Source organism: Dipodomys merriami, unplaced genomic scaffold (genome assembly GCF_024711535.1).
Source record: "Dipodomys merriami isolate MVZ:Mamm:240054 unplaced genomic scaffold, mDipMer1.0.p SCAF_71, whole genome shotgun sequence".
NCBI classification, from domain to species: domain Eukaryota; kingdom Metazoa; phylum Chordata; class Mammalia; order Rodentia; family Heteromyidae; genus Dipodomys; species Dipodomys merriami.
Window position 1 is genome coordinate 5,774,026 of NW_027206302.1, and position 20,233 is coordinate 5,794,258.

The 20,233-nt window shown below is 45.2% G+C and overlaps 1 protein-coding gene across 1 annotated transcript; it reads right to left on the reverse strand.

Moving 5' to 3' along the window:
• Nucleotides 1-10,912: 10,912 nt before the first annotated feature.
• On the reverse strand, nt 10,913-20,233 carry Snip1 (Smad nuclear interacting protein 1). Its single transcript, XM_070008709.1, has 4 exons — nt 19,940-20,233; nt 18,499-18,601; nt 13,813-14,399; nt 10,913-12,465 (listed from the first exon to the last, which is right to left on the reverse strand). Exons 1-4 carry the CDS (start codon nt 20,158-20,160, stop codon nt 12,198-12,200), a joined length of 1,179 nt encoding a protein of 392 aa, XP_069864810.1. The 5' UTR covers nt 20,161-20,233; the 3' UTR covers nt 10,913-12,197.

Below are 20,233 nucleotides of genomic sequence, written 5' to 3' on the forward strand. Positions count from 1 at the left end.
CAGATCACCCTGAAACATCGTCCTCTTCCATCTTGGATTTAGAGCAGAACCCGAACCCAGTCTCTAGACTGCATTCTGGAGGACCGTGCACATCCTCATGCTTTTGTCTGCTTCTCTGCGACCTCCCTAGTTCATACAGACCCTATTTTCACCTCCCTTCATTCTTTGGCTCCACTTAATCCATTATCTTCAGTGATGCTAGGAGTCTTCCCAAAGCCAAATGTAGCATCCCTCTCCGGTTGAAACTGTGTCTGGAGGGTAAATGTACAACATAGAGCCAGGACTACCTTGTTCCGAATCCTGTCTCTACAGAGGGTGGTGGCCCATACCTGTAATCCCAGCCCTCTGGAAGTTGAGGTGGTAGGCTCTTGACTTTGAGGCCAATGTGGTTCCAGACTAGCTTAGAATACATACATTAGACCTATACACAGAAGAGGAAGACAAACTAGAAAAGTACGGGAAAAGTAAAAGAATAGGTAAAAAATAGGTATCAAGGGGCTGGGAAGGTGGCTCAGTGGTAGAGCACTTGCCTTGCATGCCTGAGGCCCTGGGTTCGATTCCTCAGCACCAGATAAGCGAGGGGAAAAAAAGCTAGAAGTGGCACTGTGGCTCAAGTGGTAGAGTGCTAGTCTTGAGCTGAAGAGCTGAGGGACAGCTCCCAGGCCCAGAGTTCAGGCCCCACGACTGGACCCAAAAAAAAAAAAAAAAGTTTCAGAAAACAGCAAAGTAACAGTCAATATGACATAACCTCTCAGTGTTAACACTGAATGTTTGTTTGTTTGTTTGTTTTTTTGGGTCCAGTCGTGGGGCCTGAACTCTGGGCCTGGGAGCTGTCCCTCAGCTCTTCAGCTCAAGACTAGCGCTCTACCACTTGAGCCACAGCACCACTCCGGCTTTTTTCTTTTTGCTTATGTGGTGCTGAGGAATCGAACCCAGGGCCTCAGGCATGCAAGGCAATCGCTCTACCACTGAGCCACCTTCCCAGCCCCTGTTAACACTGAATGTAAATGCTCTGAATTCCCTAATTAAAAGAACAAGGAATGGCCAGCTGCCAGTGGCTCACTCGTGCTACTACCCAGGTGGCTGAGATCTGGGAATCCTAGCTCAAAGCCAGCCTAGACAAAAAAGTCCATAAGACTGACCTCCAATTAAGCAGCAAAAAGCCAGAAGTAGAAGTGTGGGTGAAGTGGTACAGCACCAGACTTGAATGAAAAAACCATGAGAATAAGAGCACAAAGCCCTGAGTTCAAGCCCTAGTACTAGCACCAGCACCAAAAATAAAAGGACAGATTAAGGCCAGATGTCAGTGGCTCATTCTACTCAGGGGACTGAGACCTGGAGGATCCATTTTGGAAGCCAGTCTGGCAGAAAGTCTGGTAAGACTATCTCCAATTAACCAGCAAAATGTTGTTTGGAGGTTTGGTTCAAGTGGCAGAGTGCCAGTTATGAACAAAAAAGCTAAATGAGTTTGATGCCTTGAGTTCAAGCCCAGTACGACACACAAAGAGATAGAATGGTAAATTAGGTTAAATAACAAGGTTTATTGTCTCCAAGAAACATGTTTACAAAGATAAGCATAGGATTAAGATTAAAGAATGGGGGACTGGGAAGGTGGCTCAGTGGTAGAGTGCTTGCCTTGCATGCATGAGACTCTGGGTTCAATTCCTCAGCACCGCATAACAGAAAAAGCCAGAAATGGCTCTGTGGCTCAAGTGGTAGAGTGCTCCTCTTAAGCTGAAGAGTTGAGGGACAACACCCAGGCCTAAAGTTCAGGCCCCATGACTGACAAAAAAATAAAAAATAAGCCAGGCATCAGTGGGTCATGACTGTAATCCTAGCTACTCAGGAGGCTGAGATCTGAGGATGGCAGTTCCAAGCCAGCCTGGTCCAAAGACTTATCTCCAGTAAACCACCAGAAAACCGGAAGTGGCTCTGTGGCTCAAGTGGTAGAGCACACATCTTTAGCTGAAGAGCTGAGTGACAACGCCCAGGCCCAGAGTTCAAGCCCCATGGCTGTCAAAAACTTTAAAAAATAAAAATAAAAAATTAAAGGATGGGAAAGTTTTCCAAGCTCATAGACTCCAAAATCAGATAGGAGTAGGTGCACTTATGTCTAACAAAAAGATTTTAAATAAAAATGAGAAACTGAGCAATCCTGGCTCACACATGTACTCCTAGCTACTCAGGAGCCTGAGATCTGAGAATCAACGGCTCAAAGCCAGCCCAGGCAGGAAAGTCTATGAGATTCTTATCCTCAATAAACCACCAGAAAATGGGAAGTGGCGCTGTTGCTCAAGTGGTAGAGCACACATCTTTAGCTGAAGAGCTGAGGGACAGCACCCAGGACCAGAGTTCAGGTCCCAGGACCAGAGTTCAGGCCTCACGACAATAAAAAAAAAAGAGACAAAAAGGTCAATTCAGGGCTGGGAATGTGGCTTAGTGGTAGAGTGCTTGCCTAGCATGCAGGAAGCCCTGGATTCAGTTCTTCAGTGTCACATAAACAGAAAAAGCCAGAAGTGACACTGTGGTTCACGTGGTAGAGTGCTAGCCTTGAGCAAAAGAAGCTCAGGGACGGTGCCCAGACCCTGAGTTCAAGCCCAGGACTGTCAAAAAAAAAAACGGGGCTGGGAAGGTGGCTCAGTGGTAGAGCGCTTACCTTGCATGCATGAGTCCCTGGATTCAATTCCTTAGCACCACATAAGCAAAAAGAAAAAAGCTGGAAGTGGCCCTGTGGTTCAATTGGTAGAACGCTAGCCTTGAGCTGAAGAGCTGAGGGACAGTGCCCAGGCCCAGAGTTCAGGCCCCATGACCCGACCCCCCCCAAAAAAAAGCTGGGTGCCAGTGGCTCATGCCTGTAATCCTAGCTACTCAGGAGGCTGAGATCTGAGGATCGTGATTTAAAGCCAGCCCAGGCAGAAAGTCTGTGAGACTCTAGTCTCCAATAAACCACCAGAAAACTGGAAGTGGCGCTGTGGCTCAAGTGGTAGAGCTTGCCTTGAGCTGGACAGCACCCAGGCCCAAAGTTCAAACCTCCCCCCCCAAAAAACCCCAAACTACTAAAAGGAAACAACAGCCTAATGTGTACCAAATATTGGTACACCCAAGTTCACACAAATACATCTGGACTTACAGCACTAGTACACAACACCTCAACATAATAATGACAAACTTTAATACCTACTCTTGCTAATAGATATGCCATCCTAACCAAATTATATATATATATATATATGTGTGTGTGTGTGTGTATATATATATATATATTTTTTTTTTTTTTTTTTTTTTTTGCTAATTCATGGGGCTTGAACTCAGGGCTTGAGCACTGTCCCCCAGGTCTTTCAACCAGGCTACCACTCTACCACTATGAACCACAGCATCACTTTTGGTTTTCTGGAGGGTAATTGGAGATAAGAGTCTCATGGACTTTTCTGCCCGGGCTGGCTTTGAACTACAATCCTTAAATCTCATCCCCTGGAGTATCTTGGATTATAGGCATGAACATCAGTGGCCAGCATAATAGTAATAACAGCAAAAAGCAGGTCTGGAGGCATGGCTAGAATAATAAAGCACCAAGCAAGGAAGTTGAGTTTGAGGCTGAGCTTATCCACCTGTACTGTCCTGCCTACAAAAAGCTACATACCACATTTTTTACTCTCATGAAAAGTGAATTTCAAAGGTACACACACATGTACTCTCTATATATATGCATAAAAATACCATAATGAAATGTCTTAGTATAATTAATATACACTATTTTTTTAAAATGGCAAGAGAGGGCTGGAAAGGTGGCTCAGTGGTAGAGCGCTTGCCTTGCATGCATGAGGCCCTGGGTTCGACTCCTCAGCACCACATAAGCAAAAAGAAAAAAGCCGGAAGTGGCACTGTGGCTCAAGTGGTAGAGTGCTAGCCTTGAGCTGAAGAGCTAAGGGACAGTGGCCAGGCCCAGAGTTCAAGTCCCACGACCCGACCCAAAAAAAGAAAAAATGGCAAGAGAGCTGAGTACCGGTAGCTCATGCCTGTAACCCTAGCTACTCAGGAGGCTGAGATCTGAGGATTGTGGTTCAAGGTTCAAAGCCAGCCCAGGCAGGAAAGTCCATGAGATTCTTTTTTTTTTTTTTTTGTCAGTCGTGGATCTGAACTCTGGGCCTGGGTGCTGTCCCTGAGCGATTCTGCTCAAGGTAATGCTCTACCACTTGAGCCACTGTGCCATTTCTAGCTTTTTCTGCTTATGAGGTGCTGGGGAATCAAACCCAAGGCCTCATGCATGCAAGGCAAGCACTCTACCACTGAACCACCTTCCCAGCTCCATCTATGAGATTCTTATCTCCAATTAACCACTGGAAAACTGGAAGTGGTGCTGTGGCTCAAGTGGTAGAGCACTAGCCTTGAGCTGAAGAAGAGCACAGGGACAGCACCCAGGCCCAGAGTTCAAGCCCCCGATAAAAAAAAAAAGAGTTAAGTAGGAGTGGGTACCAGAGGGACTGGGAAGATGAATGCAGAGGGTAAATGAGAATTAATATGGTCAAAATATACTTTATCTGCATGTATGAAAATAGAATGAGGCAGGCACGGGTGGCTCATATCTGTAATCCTAGCTACTCAGGAGGGTGCCATAGTAGTAGTGCCTTTAGGGAAAAAGCTCAAGGACAGTGTCTGGGTTCCAAGTTCAAGCCCCACAACCAACGAAAAATAAAAGTAAAAATAATTTAAAAAATAGAGGGCTGGAAGTGTGGCTTAGTGGTAGAGTTTTTGTCTAGCATGCATGAAGCCTTCCCTGAGTTTCATTCCTCAATATCATATACACAGAAAAAGCTGGAGAATGCTAGCCTTGAGCAAAAGAAGCTCAGGGACCTGAGTTCAAGCCCCAATACTGGCAAAAAAAAAAAAAAAAAAGAAAAAGAAAAGAAAAAAAAAAGAGTGAAACAGTTGAAGGGGTTGTAGGGAATAGAGGAAAGTGATAGAGATAGAATTTCCAGTCCTGGGACTTGAACTCAAGGCCTGGCACTGTCCCTGAGCTTCTTTTGCTCAGGGCTATCACTCTACTGCTTGAGCCACAGCACCACTTCTAGCCTTTTCTGTTTATGTGGTAATGAGGAATTGAACCCAGGGCTTCATGCATGCTAGGCAAGCACCCTACCACTAAGCCACAATCCTAGCCCCCCTTTTTTTTTTTTTTTTTTTTTTTGTCAGTCATAGGGCTTGAACTCAGGACCAGGGTGCTATCCCTGACCTTTTCTTCTTCTTTTTTTTTTTTGGCCAGTCCTGGGGCTTGAATTCAGGGCCTGGGTGTTATCCCTGACCTTTTTTTCTTTTTCTTTTCTTTTCTTCTTTTTTTTGCCAGTCCTGGGGCTTGAATTCAGGGCCTGGGCACTGTCCTGCACTTCTAAAAGAAGCTCAAGGCTAGCACTCTACCACTTGAGCCACAGCACCACTTCCAGCTTTTTCTATTTATGTGGTGCTGAGGAATTGAACCCAGGGCTTCATGCATGCTGGACAAGCACTCTACTGCTAAGCTACATTCCCAGCCCACAAAAATAAAAATTAATTAATTAATATGACTGTAAAAATGAGTGTATCCCAATGGCAGTCTACAGGTGGCCCACTCAGGAGGGTGAAGTTCAAGGATTCCTTGAAACCAAAGAATAAAGACCAACCAGACCCTATATCAGAGAGAGAAGAGAAGAGAGAGAAGACAGGGAGATTATATCTGAAGCCAGTGCCTGGGTTTGTATCCCAATCCCACCTACCAGTGTATGAGCTTAGCCTCTCTGTGCCTCAGTGTTCTCATTTGCACAAAGGACAGTTGCAGGCTGCCTCACTGGGTTATGGTGGAATCAAGGAGCTCATGCATGTTAGAGTACATTCAAAATACTTAGAACTGCATTTTTCATAAAGTACTCTTCACACTGGAGTCATGGCTCAATTGGTAGAACATTTGCCTAGAAAGTAAAGAGCCCTGAGTTCAAACTCTATTACTATAATCAATCAACCAAATGAAGTGTTCTTCAATACGGATCTGGTTTATTGACACTATGAATTCATGGCATTCTTTCAGCACTGTTACTAAACATTTGCCTTTTCTTTTTTCTTTTCTTTTCTTTTTTTTTTTTTTTTTTTGTCGTTTGTGTTGTGGGGCCTGAACTCTGAGTCTGGGAGCTGTCATTCAGTTTTTCAGCTCAAAGCTAGTGCTCTACCACTTCAGCCACAGTGCCACTTCTGGCTTTTTTTTTTTTTTTTTTTTTTTTGCTTATGTGGTGCTGAGGAATTGAACCCAGGGCCTCATGCATGCAAGGCAAGCACTCTACCACGAAGCTACCTTCCCAGCCCACATTTGCCCATTTTTATGAGTCAACATGGCAATTTTCAAGTAGACATGTCTGTGACTTGGTGAAGATTTGCTGAAGCTATTCTACTCCCAGATGTCTTACCCAAAGTGAACTGGGCAGCCTAATACCAACTGGTTCTTTTCACTCCTCCACTTTCTTCAGTAAGCTCTGCAGGTGGGAAAAATCACCAGATCCTGGACTGAGTGATTTCTCATTCCAACTCTACCACTATGGGACTTTGGGTCAATAGTCTTTTTCCTTGTACCCATTGCAGTTCTGCTGCTCCCTGAACTCTTCCCCATCTGGCACAACATCCTCTACTACTGATCCAAAACCAACCTTTCTTTTTTATTTTTATTTTTTGTTGGTCATGGGGCTTGAACTCTGGGCTTGGGCACTGTCCCTCAGCTTTTCAGCTCAAGGCTAGTGCTCTACCACTTGAGCCACAGCACCACTTCCTCTTTCCTGGTGGTTAATTTGAGATAAGAGTCTCACGGACTTTCCTGCCCAGGCTGGCTTTGAACCATGATCCTCAGATCTCAGCCTCCTGAGTAGCTAGGCTTACAGGCATGAGCCACCAGCACCTGGCCTAAAATCAACCTACTTTCTAAGGCACACTTCAAATGTTATCTCTTCTACAGATGCAAAGCATCTTTGATTATTGCTCTTTCACAGCTACAAAATAATTGCTAGCATACTAAGTTTATGCAACTGATAATAGGTTTACCTTAACTTTACAGCATGAACTCATCAATCCACTGCTTCCTTTTGTTTATATACATATATATTTATTTGATAATGCTAAGGATCAAATTCATGGCAGGCCAGCCGTTTACTGATAAGGTCCATCCCTACCCCTTCTGAACTTTTGTTTTGTCGGTCATGGGCTTGGGCGCTGTCCCTGCGCTCTTCAGCTCATGGCAAGTACTCTACTGCTTGAGCCACAGCGCTACTCCCAGTTTCCTGGTGGTTTATTGGAGATAAGAGTCTCTGGGGGGGGGGGGGGGTGCTGGGAAGGTGGCTCAGTGGTAGAGCGCTTGCCTTGCATGCATGAGGCCCTGGGTTCGCTTCCTCAGCACCTCATAAGCAAAAAGAAAAAAGCCAGAAGTGGCACTATGGCTCAAGTGGTAGAGCGCTAGCCTTGAGCTGAAGAGCTGAGGGACAGCGCCCAGACCCAGAGTTCAGGCCCTACGGACCCAAAAAAAAAAAAAAAAGAGTCTCTCGGATGTTCCTGCCCGGGCTGACTTTGAACCGTAATCCTCAGATCTCAGCCTCCTGAGTAGCTAGGATTACAGGTATGAGCCACCGGTGCCCAGCCCCAGCAAATATATGTTAATATAAAAAGTTCAGAAGGGGCCGGGCACCGGTGGCTCACACCTGTAATCCTAGCTACTCATGAGGCTGAGATCTGAGGATCACGGTTCTAAGCCAGCCTGGGCAGGAAAAGTCCTTGAGACTCTTATCTCCAATAAACCACCAGAAAACCGGAAGTGGTGCTGTGACTCAAGTGGTAGAGCTGAGGGACAGCGCCCAGGCCCAGAGTTCAAGCCCCCCCAACCAACAACAGAAAAAAGCATTTGTTGGGGAACTCAGGAGTTTCACTGTTTATAGACTTTTAGCAACTGTGTTCGTAAATTGCTTCTCACTTAATAACTATACCACACACTTTACCAAAGAGACCAAATGAAGCTTTAAATTCCAAAAGTTTTCATTTCAATCACGTTGCCTGTTTAACATAAACTCACATATATAGAGTATTAGTTCATAAGCAGGTATTGCTGACACATTGTGCAACACATTTAGGCTCCAGTTACCAGATGCCATTTGTTCCTCAGATCCACAACTCATTTCTACAATGAGGACATTTAAAAAAATATGGCCTGGCATCAGTAGCTCATGCCTGCAATCCTAGCTACTCAGGAGGCTAAGATATGAGGATCAAGGTTCAAAGCAAGCTGGGGCAGAAAAGTCCATGAGACTCTTATCTCCAATTAACCACTAGAAACTGGAAGTGGTGCTGTAGCTCAAGTGGTAGAGCACTCACCTTTAGCTGAAGAGCTGAGGGATAGTGCCCAAGTCCAGAGTTCAAGCCCCATGACCAACAAAAAAAAACCAACAAAACAAACAAAAAATATGATCATCTATGCACTAGATCAGAGTTAAGTTCTAAAGAAAGAGTTAAGTTCTAAACTTTTCAGGTCAGGGAGAGATAATTGGAGATGGAACCTTGAGCATAGCGGGCAAATGCTCTGCCACTGCCCTAATTTCCCAAACTCTAAGCTTGGTAAAACTAAGCTATATTATAAATATGAAAATTTTGTTGTACACTTCCGCACAAGGATGGGCCACCAGAGGCCCTGCTAAAAAGGCTCAGTAGCAAAGGGCTGTTATAACTTGATTCTGACAGCAATGATATGCAGACAAGCTAGCCAGGTAGCCAGGGTTGAGAAAAGATACTGAACTTAGCCAAGCACCAGTGGCTCACGCCTATAATCCTAGCTACTCAGGAGTCTGACATCTGAGGATCATGGTTGAAAACTAGCACAGGCAGGAAAGTCTGTGAGACTTTTATGTCCAATAAACCACTCAGAAAACCAGAAGTGGTACTGTGGCTTAAGTGGTAGAGCACAAACCTTGAGCTGAAGAGCTCAAGGACAGCACCCAGGCCCAGAGTTCAAGCTCCACCCAACAACAACAAAAAAGATAAATGTACTTGCAAAAAGCTAAAATGAACAAGTATCAACTTTGGAGATGGATCTTTCTTGGAAAATTTTTGTACAAAAAAAAAGAAGGGCCTGGGAAGGTGGCTCAGTGGTAGAGCGCTTGCCTTGCATGCTTGAGGCCTTGGGTTCGATTCCTCAGCACCACATAAGCAAAAAAAGAAAAAAGCTGGAAGTGGCACTGTGACTCAAGTGGTAGAGCACTAGCCTTGAGCTGAAGAGCTGAGGGACAGCGCCCAGGCCCAGAGTTCAGGCCCCACGACCAGACAAAAAAAAAAAAAAAAAGAAGAAGAGAACTTCCCACATTTTCAGCATGAAAAAAAAAAAAACACCTAAATCCAGGAAGCTATTGCCCTACTAATACAAAGTTCACAATGTAACTGGGATTTGTCATTGAAAGGTTGGCAAAGTTGTTGTGTACCACAGTACCCATCAGTGAGATGTCCAAGCAAAGCCCAAGGTCAGCAGGGAGTAGTAGCAGCAGCACACACTGAATCAGTTAGCCCCGGATTAAGATGCCAGATCAGGGCTTGAGGTGGCTCAGTAGTAGAGTGCTTGCCTTGCATGCATGAAGCCCTAGGTTCAATTCCTCAGGACCACATAAGCCAGAAAGTGGCACTGTGACTCAAGTGGTAGATTGCTAGCTCTTGAGCTGAAGAGGTGAGGGATAGCACCCAGGCCAAGTTCAGGCCCCATGACCGACCAAAAGACTTAAAAAAGCCAGATCAGTGCTTAATCCCAGAGGAAACTCTGGGTGGAAACCTAAACTAACCGAACAGTATCTACTTTCTAGACAGGTGAAATGCTAGTTGCCCTGTAGCTTCCCCTCATTTCTTTTTTTGTGTGTGTGGGGAGGGTCCAGTCATGGGGCCTGAACTCTGGGACTAGGCACTGTCCCAGTGCTAGCACTCTACCACTTGAGCCACAGCGCCATTCCTGGCTTTTTTTCTTTTTGCTTATGTGTTGCTGAGGAATCGAACCCAGGGCCTCATGCATGCAAGGCAAGCACTCTACCACTGAGCCACCTTCCCAGCCCTCATCATACCTTTCATCTAGTTAATCTTAAGTGCTCACTTTTCAAAGATCTTTCCATTTATTTTGAATGAATATAAGTCAGCTGCCTCTCTGCAGCAGGCAACATCTAGCCTTGAATATGAGACTAGAATGTAAAAAACAATGGAAATGATCATCTAACTCACTATCACCCTGAAGTTCCAACCTCAGAGGAGTTAACAGCCATGTCACCTTCCCCACCCCCATGAAGATGAAATGGTAAGGATGGTATTTTTTATTTTCATTTTTTTTTGTCAGTTATGGGGCTTGCCTGAACTCAGTGCCTGGGCTCTGTCTCTGAGCCCTTCAGCTCAAGGCTAACCACTTTGAGCCACAGCTCCACTTCTGGTTTTCTGGTGGTTAACTGCAGTTAAAAGAGTCTCATGGTTTCCTGACTGGACTGGCTTTGAACCACCTTAGATCCCTGCCTCCTAGGTTGCTAGGATTACAGGTGTGGGCCCCTTCCCCCCCCCCCCCCGCAACTTGGCAGGGATGGTATTTTGCTGTATAAAATACCAGAGCTCACTACACATAGCCTGCCTGCCCTAATCTCTACTTGAAAGAAAACCTGTCTTTTCCTGCCAGTTCAGAAAGTACTATTGCTTCCCCATGACCCATGTTCACCTGCTGAAATTGGAAGGGCTGGATTCCGTGCAGAGCTGGGCCCACTTCTCCATGTCTTGGTATCTCCTTATGATTCCCTACACAATTGCTTATTTTACTCAAATTCACTATTATGAAAACTCTTAGCAGCAAATAGACATTGAACTTAAGACCTCTGTGCTAGGAAAATATTAACCTTTGAAATAGGAATATATTTACAAATTTTATTTTTTTATCACAAAAATACATATAATGAAAACCTTCTCTTCAAATGCAGAGAAGCCTTTGCCTGTCGTGTGGCGTTATATTTATATGACACTGTCATACGAAAACCATCACACAGCTCTTGAACATATAATTGATATATAATACACACATAGACACTATATGTAAGTAGTACTTTTCTACCTACACATTATTCTCGGTGGAAAATTATAGGAAAATGGGCAGCCCCCTTGCTTTCCTGTCCTTGGAAGGTAAATACAACTTCTCTTAACAATTTTTAAAGATGAAACATGTAGAAATGCTACACAACCTTCTTCAGACATATTTACATGTTGTTACAATAAAGCAAGGCCCCTGTCACATAGGTGATGGTATATTTCTCAAAGAAAAAGAAAAGAGAAGGAGAGGGAGAGGAAGGAAGGAAGGAAGGAAGGAAGGAAGGAGGGAAGGACGGAGAGAAGGAAGGGAAGGAAGGAAGGGAAGGAGGGAGGGGAGAAAAGGGCTAATGTTTGACTAAAAATGCAAAACTGAAGAATAGACCAGATGATCGAAATAGTTACATACATGCTCCATGGAGAAAGCAGAATTCTCTATAGGAAACAGATCCACAAGCATCTCAGCTTCTCCCATTAATCAGCACCCAGTGATAGTAGCCATAATCTTCTTGTATGTCACATGTTTAAACAGGTGCCACAAAGCATCTGTTTAAGTTGATAATGAGGTCATGTGGTAACACTCCCCCAAACCTCAAAAAAAAGTGCAAAATTAAGTTATATGACTCAAGAGTTCAATCAGGTCGAAGTTTTGGTATATAATGGAGGCTGTTCTGCTGACAATCAAAGCTCAGTAAGATTCTCTGCTCAAGGATTTGCCCCAAAAAGAAAAACTCCTGGTCCACAAAGCTTAATAACTATATAAATAAACAAACTGTACAAAGAGAACAAACCACAATTCCCCTTCAACAAAGGGTTCCATTTCCTAGGCAGCAGTTCTCAAAGCACCAACTAAAGCCACAATGCTTCTACTAAAACACGATGTACTGTAATTGGCGAGACTGTTTAAAAACAAATGACCACAGGCACATGATTATGTGCCACAAAACAAATCAACAAAACCTAAGTCAGTGTTCTTAACACATGCTGGTCAGCAACAGAGGAAAGACTTAAGGCAATAAGAGGCGTTACAGCGAGCACCGTGGTGCTTTGAAGTCAATCCCAAGCCTTTCAAGAAGGAAAAGGTGTCTCAATAGAATGGGTTGTTTCTTAGTTTGCTAGCTGTCAGACACTGCTTCCTCTTCCTCCTCCTCATCCTCGTCCTCCTTCCTGTCTAGTTCAGAAGTATCGGATGATTCATGGAGCAAGACATACTCTCTGCTACTGAATCCAAACTTAAGTACATCCTTCTCTTTCAGTTCGTAGTATCTTTGTGGCTCAATACGCTTGTTATTCAAGAAGGTTCCATTTCCTGAGCCAAGGTCAATGATGTAGGGCTTTACCCTCCGGCCAACTGTACCATCAGCACGAGTGTACTCCACAAGCCTAGAAGAGACCAAGGAGAAAAACTTGTGAGCAAAACTCTGCCTTATCATTCAGCTCTCCTAACACTCCTTGCTACCCAGCCTAGAAGATGTTAAGCAACCTGGCTTGAACATGATTCAAGTTAAAAACTCTAAGAAGTCAAGAGGAAGCCATCAGTATGGCTCACACCTGTAATTTTAGCTCTACTCAGGAGGCTGAAATCTGAGAATCACGGTTCCAAGCCAGCCAGGGCAGGATAGTCTATGAGACTTTTTCAAGCCCCAATCTTGGGGCTTGAATTTAGGGCCTAGGCACTGTCCCTAGCTTCTTTTGCTCAAGGTTAACACTCTACCACTTGATGCACAGTACCACTTCTGGACTTTTCTGTTTATGTGGTACTGAGGAATTGAACCCAGAGCTTCATGCATGCTAGGCAAGCACTCTACCACTAAGCAACATTCCCAGCCTTCTATGAGACTCTTATCTCCAAAAGCTGGAAGTGGAGCTGTGGCTCAACTGGCAGAGCACTAGCCTTGAGTAAAAATAACTCAGGGAAAGAGCCCAAGCCTTGAGTTCAAGCCCCATGAATAGAACAAAAAATAAATACAAATAAAAATCTGTTGTGGTTTAATAATAAAATGCTTCTTTTAGCTATAAATCAATATTACTTTACCTCTAGTCCAAGTGGAAAAAAAAATCAGTGGCTTAGGACTTCAGATTCAAAGGGGCTGGGAAGGTGACTCAGTGGTAGAGCACTTGCCTTGCATGTATGAGGCCCTGGGTTCGATTCCTCAGCACCACATAAGCAGGAAAAAAAAGCCGGAAGTGGTGCTATGGCTCAAGGGGTAGCCCACTAGCCTTGAACTGAAAGCTGAGGGACAGCACCAGGCCCAGAGCTCAGGCCCCACGACTGGACCCCCCCCCCCCAAAAAAAGAGGTCATCTGGCTGTGCCCACCTTTACTTTCCTTGTCTTGTCAAATAGGATAGTATCTCATCTTTCCCACAGGGTTGTTGTGAGGATCAAATGGCAACAGATAGACAACTCAAGCTTTCAAGATGCAGATTCAGCTAATAAATACACCAACCATTTTCATTTCTATTTCCAATTAAACCTCATAATGACACTGAAAGGCAGGTACAAACAGGACCAGAATGGCTTGTCCCAGAGTCAAATACTTGGCAAGTGCTAAGGGCATATTAAAAATCTGAGTTTCTGAAACGAAGTTGAAAGCTCTTCTTCAGTGGGTAGCTAGATTACAGTACTCTATAATACTGCTACTAGACAAGAGGGGCACAGACTCCTGAGCACTGCTGAGACGTTTAGCCCCTGCTGGCATTCCAAGGTCCTCTTCCAGGTGTATACTTACCGATACTGAAAGACTGCATGCTGCTTTGAACAAGAGGGATGATCGATTGGAATGTCTGCAATGCGCCGGTGTCGACCCAAAAGATAAGCACTCTGTCGATGGATGTACATGACTGGAAGAACCTCATCATTTTTAAATGGGTAGAGACGCCAGCGTTTTTTAGGGATACGTGCTTCTGGGGGCTCACTGTACTTAATGACGACACCCCGGAAGGTGTTAGTGTCCTCAAGAAGTGCCCCAGAAAGTTCAAAGCTTGGTTTTTCTTTAACAGGCACTTCTTTGTTTCTGTTGCCACCAGGTTGAGGAACCATCTCTTGAGCCTCATTAGCAGTGCTAGTGACTTCGTTCTGGCGGTGCTCCCGGCGTCTGGCATTATAAAACTCCCGCTCTTCCTCCTGAGCCTGCAAGTTGTGGCTGTCTCTATCCCGGCCCTGTCCACCACCAGGCCTTTCATCAGAGCTCTTCCTTTGGCGGGAATGGCCCCGATGCTTGTCTCGGTCACTGTTCCTAGATCTCCTGTGTTCCTGCTGTGATGGGTCCTGGTGCTGTCGGTCCTCCCGTCCTCTCCGAGGGTAATCCTCACGTTCCTGAAATTCAAACAATCTGTGAAAAAGCTGCTGTAATCATAGTTGTCTGGGGGCACTCAGAACAAAGTTTCCCACAGACATAAAGTTAAATGTGGTGTTTATGTTCCCTTGTAAAAGGCACTAAAGATCTATATCATGCCGCTACACAACTGCAGCCCTAACAGCACAAGCCATGCCCAGAAAATGAAAAGTAAGGAAGCCTGATACAAAAAGAAGGAAAAAAGCACATTCCCTTTCAGAGCACTATTAACCACAGGCAATTTTCAGAGCCATGAAAATAAAAGAACAATTAAGTAGTCACATGCAGCTGGGCGCTGGTGGCTCACACCTGTAATCCTAGCCACTCAGGAGGCTGAGATCTGAGGATCACGGTTCAAAGCCAGCCCGGGCAGGAGAGACCGTGAGACTCCTATCTCCAATAAACCACAAGAAAACCGGAAGTGGCGCTGTAGCTCAAGTGGTAGAGCGCTCGCCTTGAGCTGAAGAGCTGAGGGACAGCGCCCAGGCCCAGAGTTCAAGCCCCACGACCAAAAAAAAAAAAGTAGTCACATGCAAGCTTTTTTTTTTTTAAAGGTAGTTTCCTCATGGCAATAATGAAATCATAATACTCATCTTAAAAGATTACACTTCAGGGGTTGGGAAGGTGGCTCAGTGGTAGTGCTTGCCTTGCATGCATGAGGCCCTAGGTTTGATTCCTCAACACCACATAAGCAGAAAAAGCCAGAAGTGGCACTGTGGCTCAAGTGGTAGAGCGTTAGCCTTGAGCTGAAGAGCTGAGAGACAGTGCCCAGGCCCAGAGTTCAGGCCCCACGACCGGACCAAAAAAAAACCAAAAAAACAAAAAGCAAAACTCAGCTTGAAGCCGGTCGCTGGTGGCTCATGCTTGTAATCCTAGCTACTCAGGAGGCTGAGATCTGAGGATCTCGGTTCAAAGCCAGCCGGGGCAGGAAAGTCTGTGAAACTTTTTTTTTTTTTTTTTGGGGGGGGGGGGTTGGTTATGGGGCTTGAACTCGGCCTGGGCACTGTCCCTCAGCTCTTCAGCTCAAGGCGAGCGCTATACCACTTGAGCTACAATGCCACTACTGGTTTTCTAGTGGTTTAGTGGAGATAGTGGAGATAGGAGTCTCACGGTCTTTCCTGCCCGGTCTGGCTTTGAACCGAGATCCTCAGATCTCAGCCTCCTGAGTAGCTAGGATTACAGGCCTGAGCCTGTGAAACTCTTATCTCCAATAAACCACCAGAAAACCGGAAGTGGCACTGTAGCTCAAGTGGTAGAGCGCTAGCCTTGAGCTGAAGAGCTGAGGGACAGTGCTCAGGCCCAGAGTTCAAGCCCCACGACTGACCAAAACAAAAAAAAACAAAAAACAAAACTGAGCTTGACAAAAGAAAGTTGGGGCTGGGAATGTTAGTGGTAGAGTGCTTGCCTAGCATGCATAAAGCCCTGGGTTTGATTCTTCAGTTCCACATAAACAGAAAAGGCCAGAAGTGGCGCTGTGGCTCAAGTGGTAGAGTGCTAGCCTTGAGCAAAAAAGCAGCTTAGGGACAGTGCCCAGGCTCTGAGTTCAAGCCCCAGGACTGGCAAAAAATAAAAATAATAAAAAGTTTGCAATATACCATATATTAATATATCAGTGAGTTTGTTAATAACACAAATACTAGAAAATGGGCAAAGTACATTATTAAGGAAATTCAGAAGAAATAAAAGCTTAATAAGGGGTAAAGATATGCCTGCTTGGCAAGCTAGGGAGCCTGAGTTCAATCCCTAGAACTGACTTTAAAAGAAGTACAAATTCCTGATGATATGTTTAGTCTCACTACTAACCAAAGCATCAGTGCTATATAAAGAACATGAATTTTCTCTGCTTAGATTAGCAATATTAAGCCAAGCAGCTACTCAGGAGACTGAAAGCTAAAGACTGTAGTTCAAAGCTAACCCAGGCAGGAAAGGCAATGAGATTCATCTCCAATTAACCACCAGAAAACCAGAAGTGGAGCTATGGCTCCAAGTGGTAGCTCTATCACTTTGCTAGACTTGAGCTAAAAAGCTCAGGGACAGTGCCCAGTCCCTGAGTTCAAGCCCCATGGCCAACAAAGAAAAAAAGAAACAGCTTACACCTTTAATCCTTGCTACCTAGGAGGCTGAGATCTGAGGATCCTGGTTCAAAGTCAGCCCAAGTAGGAAAATCCATGAGAGACTTATCTCCAAGCAGGTGTGGCTGAAGTGGTAGAGTGTTAGTCTTGAGATAAAAAAGCTAAGTGAGCCTTGACTCAGAATCCTGAGTTTAACCCTCAGTACCAACCAGCACACACACACACACACACACACACACACACACACACACACACACACACACACACACACACACACACACACACACACACACACACACACACACACACACACACACACACACACACACACACACACACACACACACACACGGTTAGGTATGGTGGTGCCACTACATTTGAGCTGTACTTTAATCTGAAGCCCACCAGGAAAAACTTGAGACTGACAACAAACTAAAAGCAAAATGCACTGAGGGCCAAGAACTTGTCTAGCAAATTCAAGGTTTTGAGTTTAAGTTTCTGAGTTCAATCTCTAGTATTCCTCCTCCCCAACAAACAAAACTGAAATTCAGAACCCAGAAATACAAATACATGTCTACAAATACATATCCAACTAATATGTGCATGTATGTGCATGTGGATGTGTGTGTGTGTGCGCGTGTGTATGTGTGTGTGCGTGTGTGTGTGTGTGTGTGTGTGTGTGAATACTGAGGGTTGAACTCAAAGCTTGGGCACTGTCCTTTAGCTTTTTCACTCAAAGCTGGGGCCCTAATACTTCAGCCATAGTTCTACTTCTGGCTTTTTGTTAGCTAATTAGAGATAAAGAGTCTCATGGACTTTCCTTCCCAGGCTGACTTCAAACTAGGCCTCCTGAATAGCTAGTATTATATTATAGATAGGTACTAGTCACAAGCATCTAGCCCAACCGATTGTTGACAAAAGAGCAAAAATCAATCAAATAGAAGAAAAACAACTTTCTTTTTTATTTGGGGGGGGGAGAAGGGAGGGATTGTTGGTTCTGCAGCTTGAATTCTCAGTGTACATTTTCTTCTCACCGACTGCACTCCACCATTTAAACCACATTTTTCTACCTGGGCTGGCTTCAAACTACCATCTTCAGATCTCAGCCTTCTAAATAGCTAGGATTCAGGTGTGAGCACCAGCAACTGATAAAAAACAGCCTTCCCCACAAACAGTACTGAATAAAATGGTCATCATCCATAGGCCAAAACCAAATCTTAGTACCAAATTGAAACAAACTGAAAACCTACAAAGAAGCAACTACTTAAAGAAGCAAAAAACAGCAGAAGAGGCAGTCAGGAATTAAGGAAGGATAAAGGATTAAGGAAAGAAGTGGGTGTGGCTCGGAAGTACCACATTGGAGATCCCGGTAGAGACAAATTCTACATCAATAACAATGTTCTGGTTGTGATCCTATCAACAGTTCTGTTAAAACGTGACCATTTGGAGAAGCAAAAAAGAGTACACCTCTCTGAATTGCTTGTGATAAATGCAATTATCAGATGTGAATTAACAACTGCTTCAAAATAAAAGCTTAATATAAGCAAATGAGCAGAACTACTCCCTGCATACACTTTTTAGAAAAGCTTGCACACACATGCACACGCGCACACACACACACACACACAGTGTGCACGCACACACACGCGCACGCACACACACGCGCACGCACACACAAATACTCTCTCAAGCCAGGCACCAGTGACTCTCGCCTGTAATCCTAGCTACTCAGGAGGCTGAGATCTGAGGATAAAGGTTCAAAGCCAGCCCTGGCAAAAAAGTCCATGAGACTCTTATCTCCAATAAACCACTAGAAAACCGGAAGTGGCACAGTGGCTCAAGCGGCAGAGCACTCGCCTTGAGCTGAAGAGCACAGGGATAGCGCTCAAGCCCAGAGTTCAAGCCCCACACCAACAAACAAAAAAACAAAAAACAAAAAAAACCACCACTCTCTTCAGCTTGGCATGAAGATATGGAGCCAGTTATCAAACACCCTTGATCCATTTACCTGCTTAACTTTGACTGTTGAGTGGTGAGGACTCCGGCTTCTCTTAGTCCGAGGAGACTTGCTTCTTCTCCCTGACGATTTGATTTTCTTTTTGGCTGGGGACCTTTTCAGAGAAAGGGATACTAGATTTTATCTCAATTTCCCTTCTCCCACACAAATCAGATTCTCAGATCAGGCTTACCTACTAAACATAAACCATAAACACCACATTTGGAAGATTGCTTCTGATCACTAGAGGAGTTAAGGGATTTATTTCTTTTTTCTTTTTTTTTCATTTTTTGGGGGGTGGGTCAATTGTGGGCCTTTAACTCTGGGCCTGGGTGCTGTCCCTCAGCTCTTCAGCTCAAGGCTAGCACTCTACCACTTGAGCCACAGGGCCACTTCCAGTTTTTGGGTGGTTTATTGGCAATAAGAGTCTCACGGACTTTCCTTGCCCGGGCTTTGAACCATAATCCTCAGATCTCAGCCTTCTGAGTAGCTAGGATTACAGGTATGAGCCACCCGGGCCTGCCAGGGCTTTCTTAACACTAAGGTCCCCTCTAAAGCCACATCTTGACCCTTCTTGCTTAGATACTAATTCTTGATTTCAAACCCCTTTCTTATCCCAATGTTTGCCACTTTATTAGCCAACACCCAGAAGTCAACTTTGCCTCTTTTTTTTTTTTCTCAACAGTCTCTCCTTTCACCAACAGTCACATTCAATCTATCAACAGGTCATCCAGAGGACTTCCCCCGATCCTACCTAGAACCAACACGATTCTGCTTCAGGTTGTTTCCACAAATTGTTTCCTCTGCCTAGATCTTAAAGAGCTGGATCAATCGGATCACTCAAGTCTTAGCTTAAAATAAATCCTTTCCACTTCCTCCGATCACCAGCCCATACTCTTTTAAGATGTCTTACTATTTGTTTACCATTCATCTATTGGCTGGCTATCCTGTTCGTTTGGGGGCTACATAAGTCCCCCTCCCCCGCCGGTTTCTCGAGGATAAAGACTATCTTTAGTTGATCCTTGTGACCCAGTACCTGGAATGGTACCTAGGCCCTCAGTAACACTATGTTGAATAGATGTTTAAATGAAGGAGTATAAAAAAACGTGTTTGTTTTTTTTCCCCCCCTTCAGAGTTCTAGGTGGACCGCCTAGAACTCGGTATAGGAATCTTTGAGGGAACAACACTAGAAAGACACCAGTCGCACTCTTTAGTGGGGGCAGGGGAGGAGCGATGATCTCATTCTGACTTCATAAGTGTTCGGTGTTACCTGCTGAATGGGGAGGGACCCCGATCGTTAAGCGCGCACTTAGCAGCGCCACAAGGCGAGAGGCAGTGCTGGGGTGAAGGTTCTGTAACCAACACGCCCGGACGCCCCCACCACCTCAGGATGGAGTCTTCTTCCCCACAGGGATCCACCCAAACTTCTCCATCCCGGGTGTCTCGCACTTACCGGCTCACTCCCCGGGCTCGGCTCCCGCGGCGGCCTGGTGGCGGGGTCGGGCTGCCGGCGCCGCCGCCGCCGGCGAGGTCGGGACGGCGCTGGGTGGGAGGCGCGGCTTCCGGACTGAGGCGTTCCTGCTTCACCACCACAGCCGGGGCCATAGTCACCACGTCTCCGTTCCGGTGCCTCCGCCGGCCCCCGCGCACTCGCTCTTTCCTCACCTCCTTCATCCCGCAGCTTGGACGGAGCAAATGAAGTCCAGGCCGTTGAGCTCTCCTTTATCTTCAGGAAATGACGCGCCTA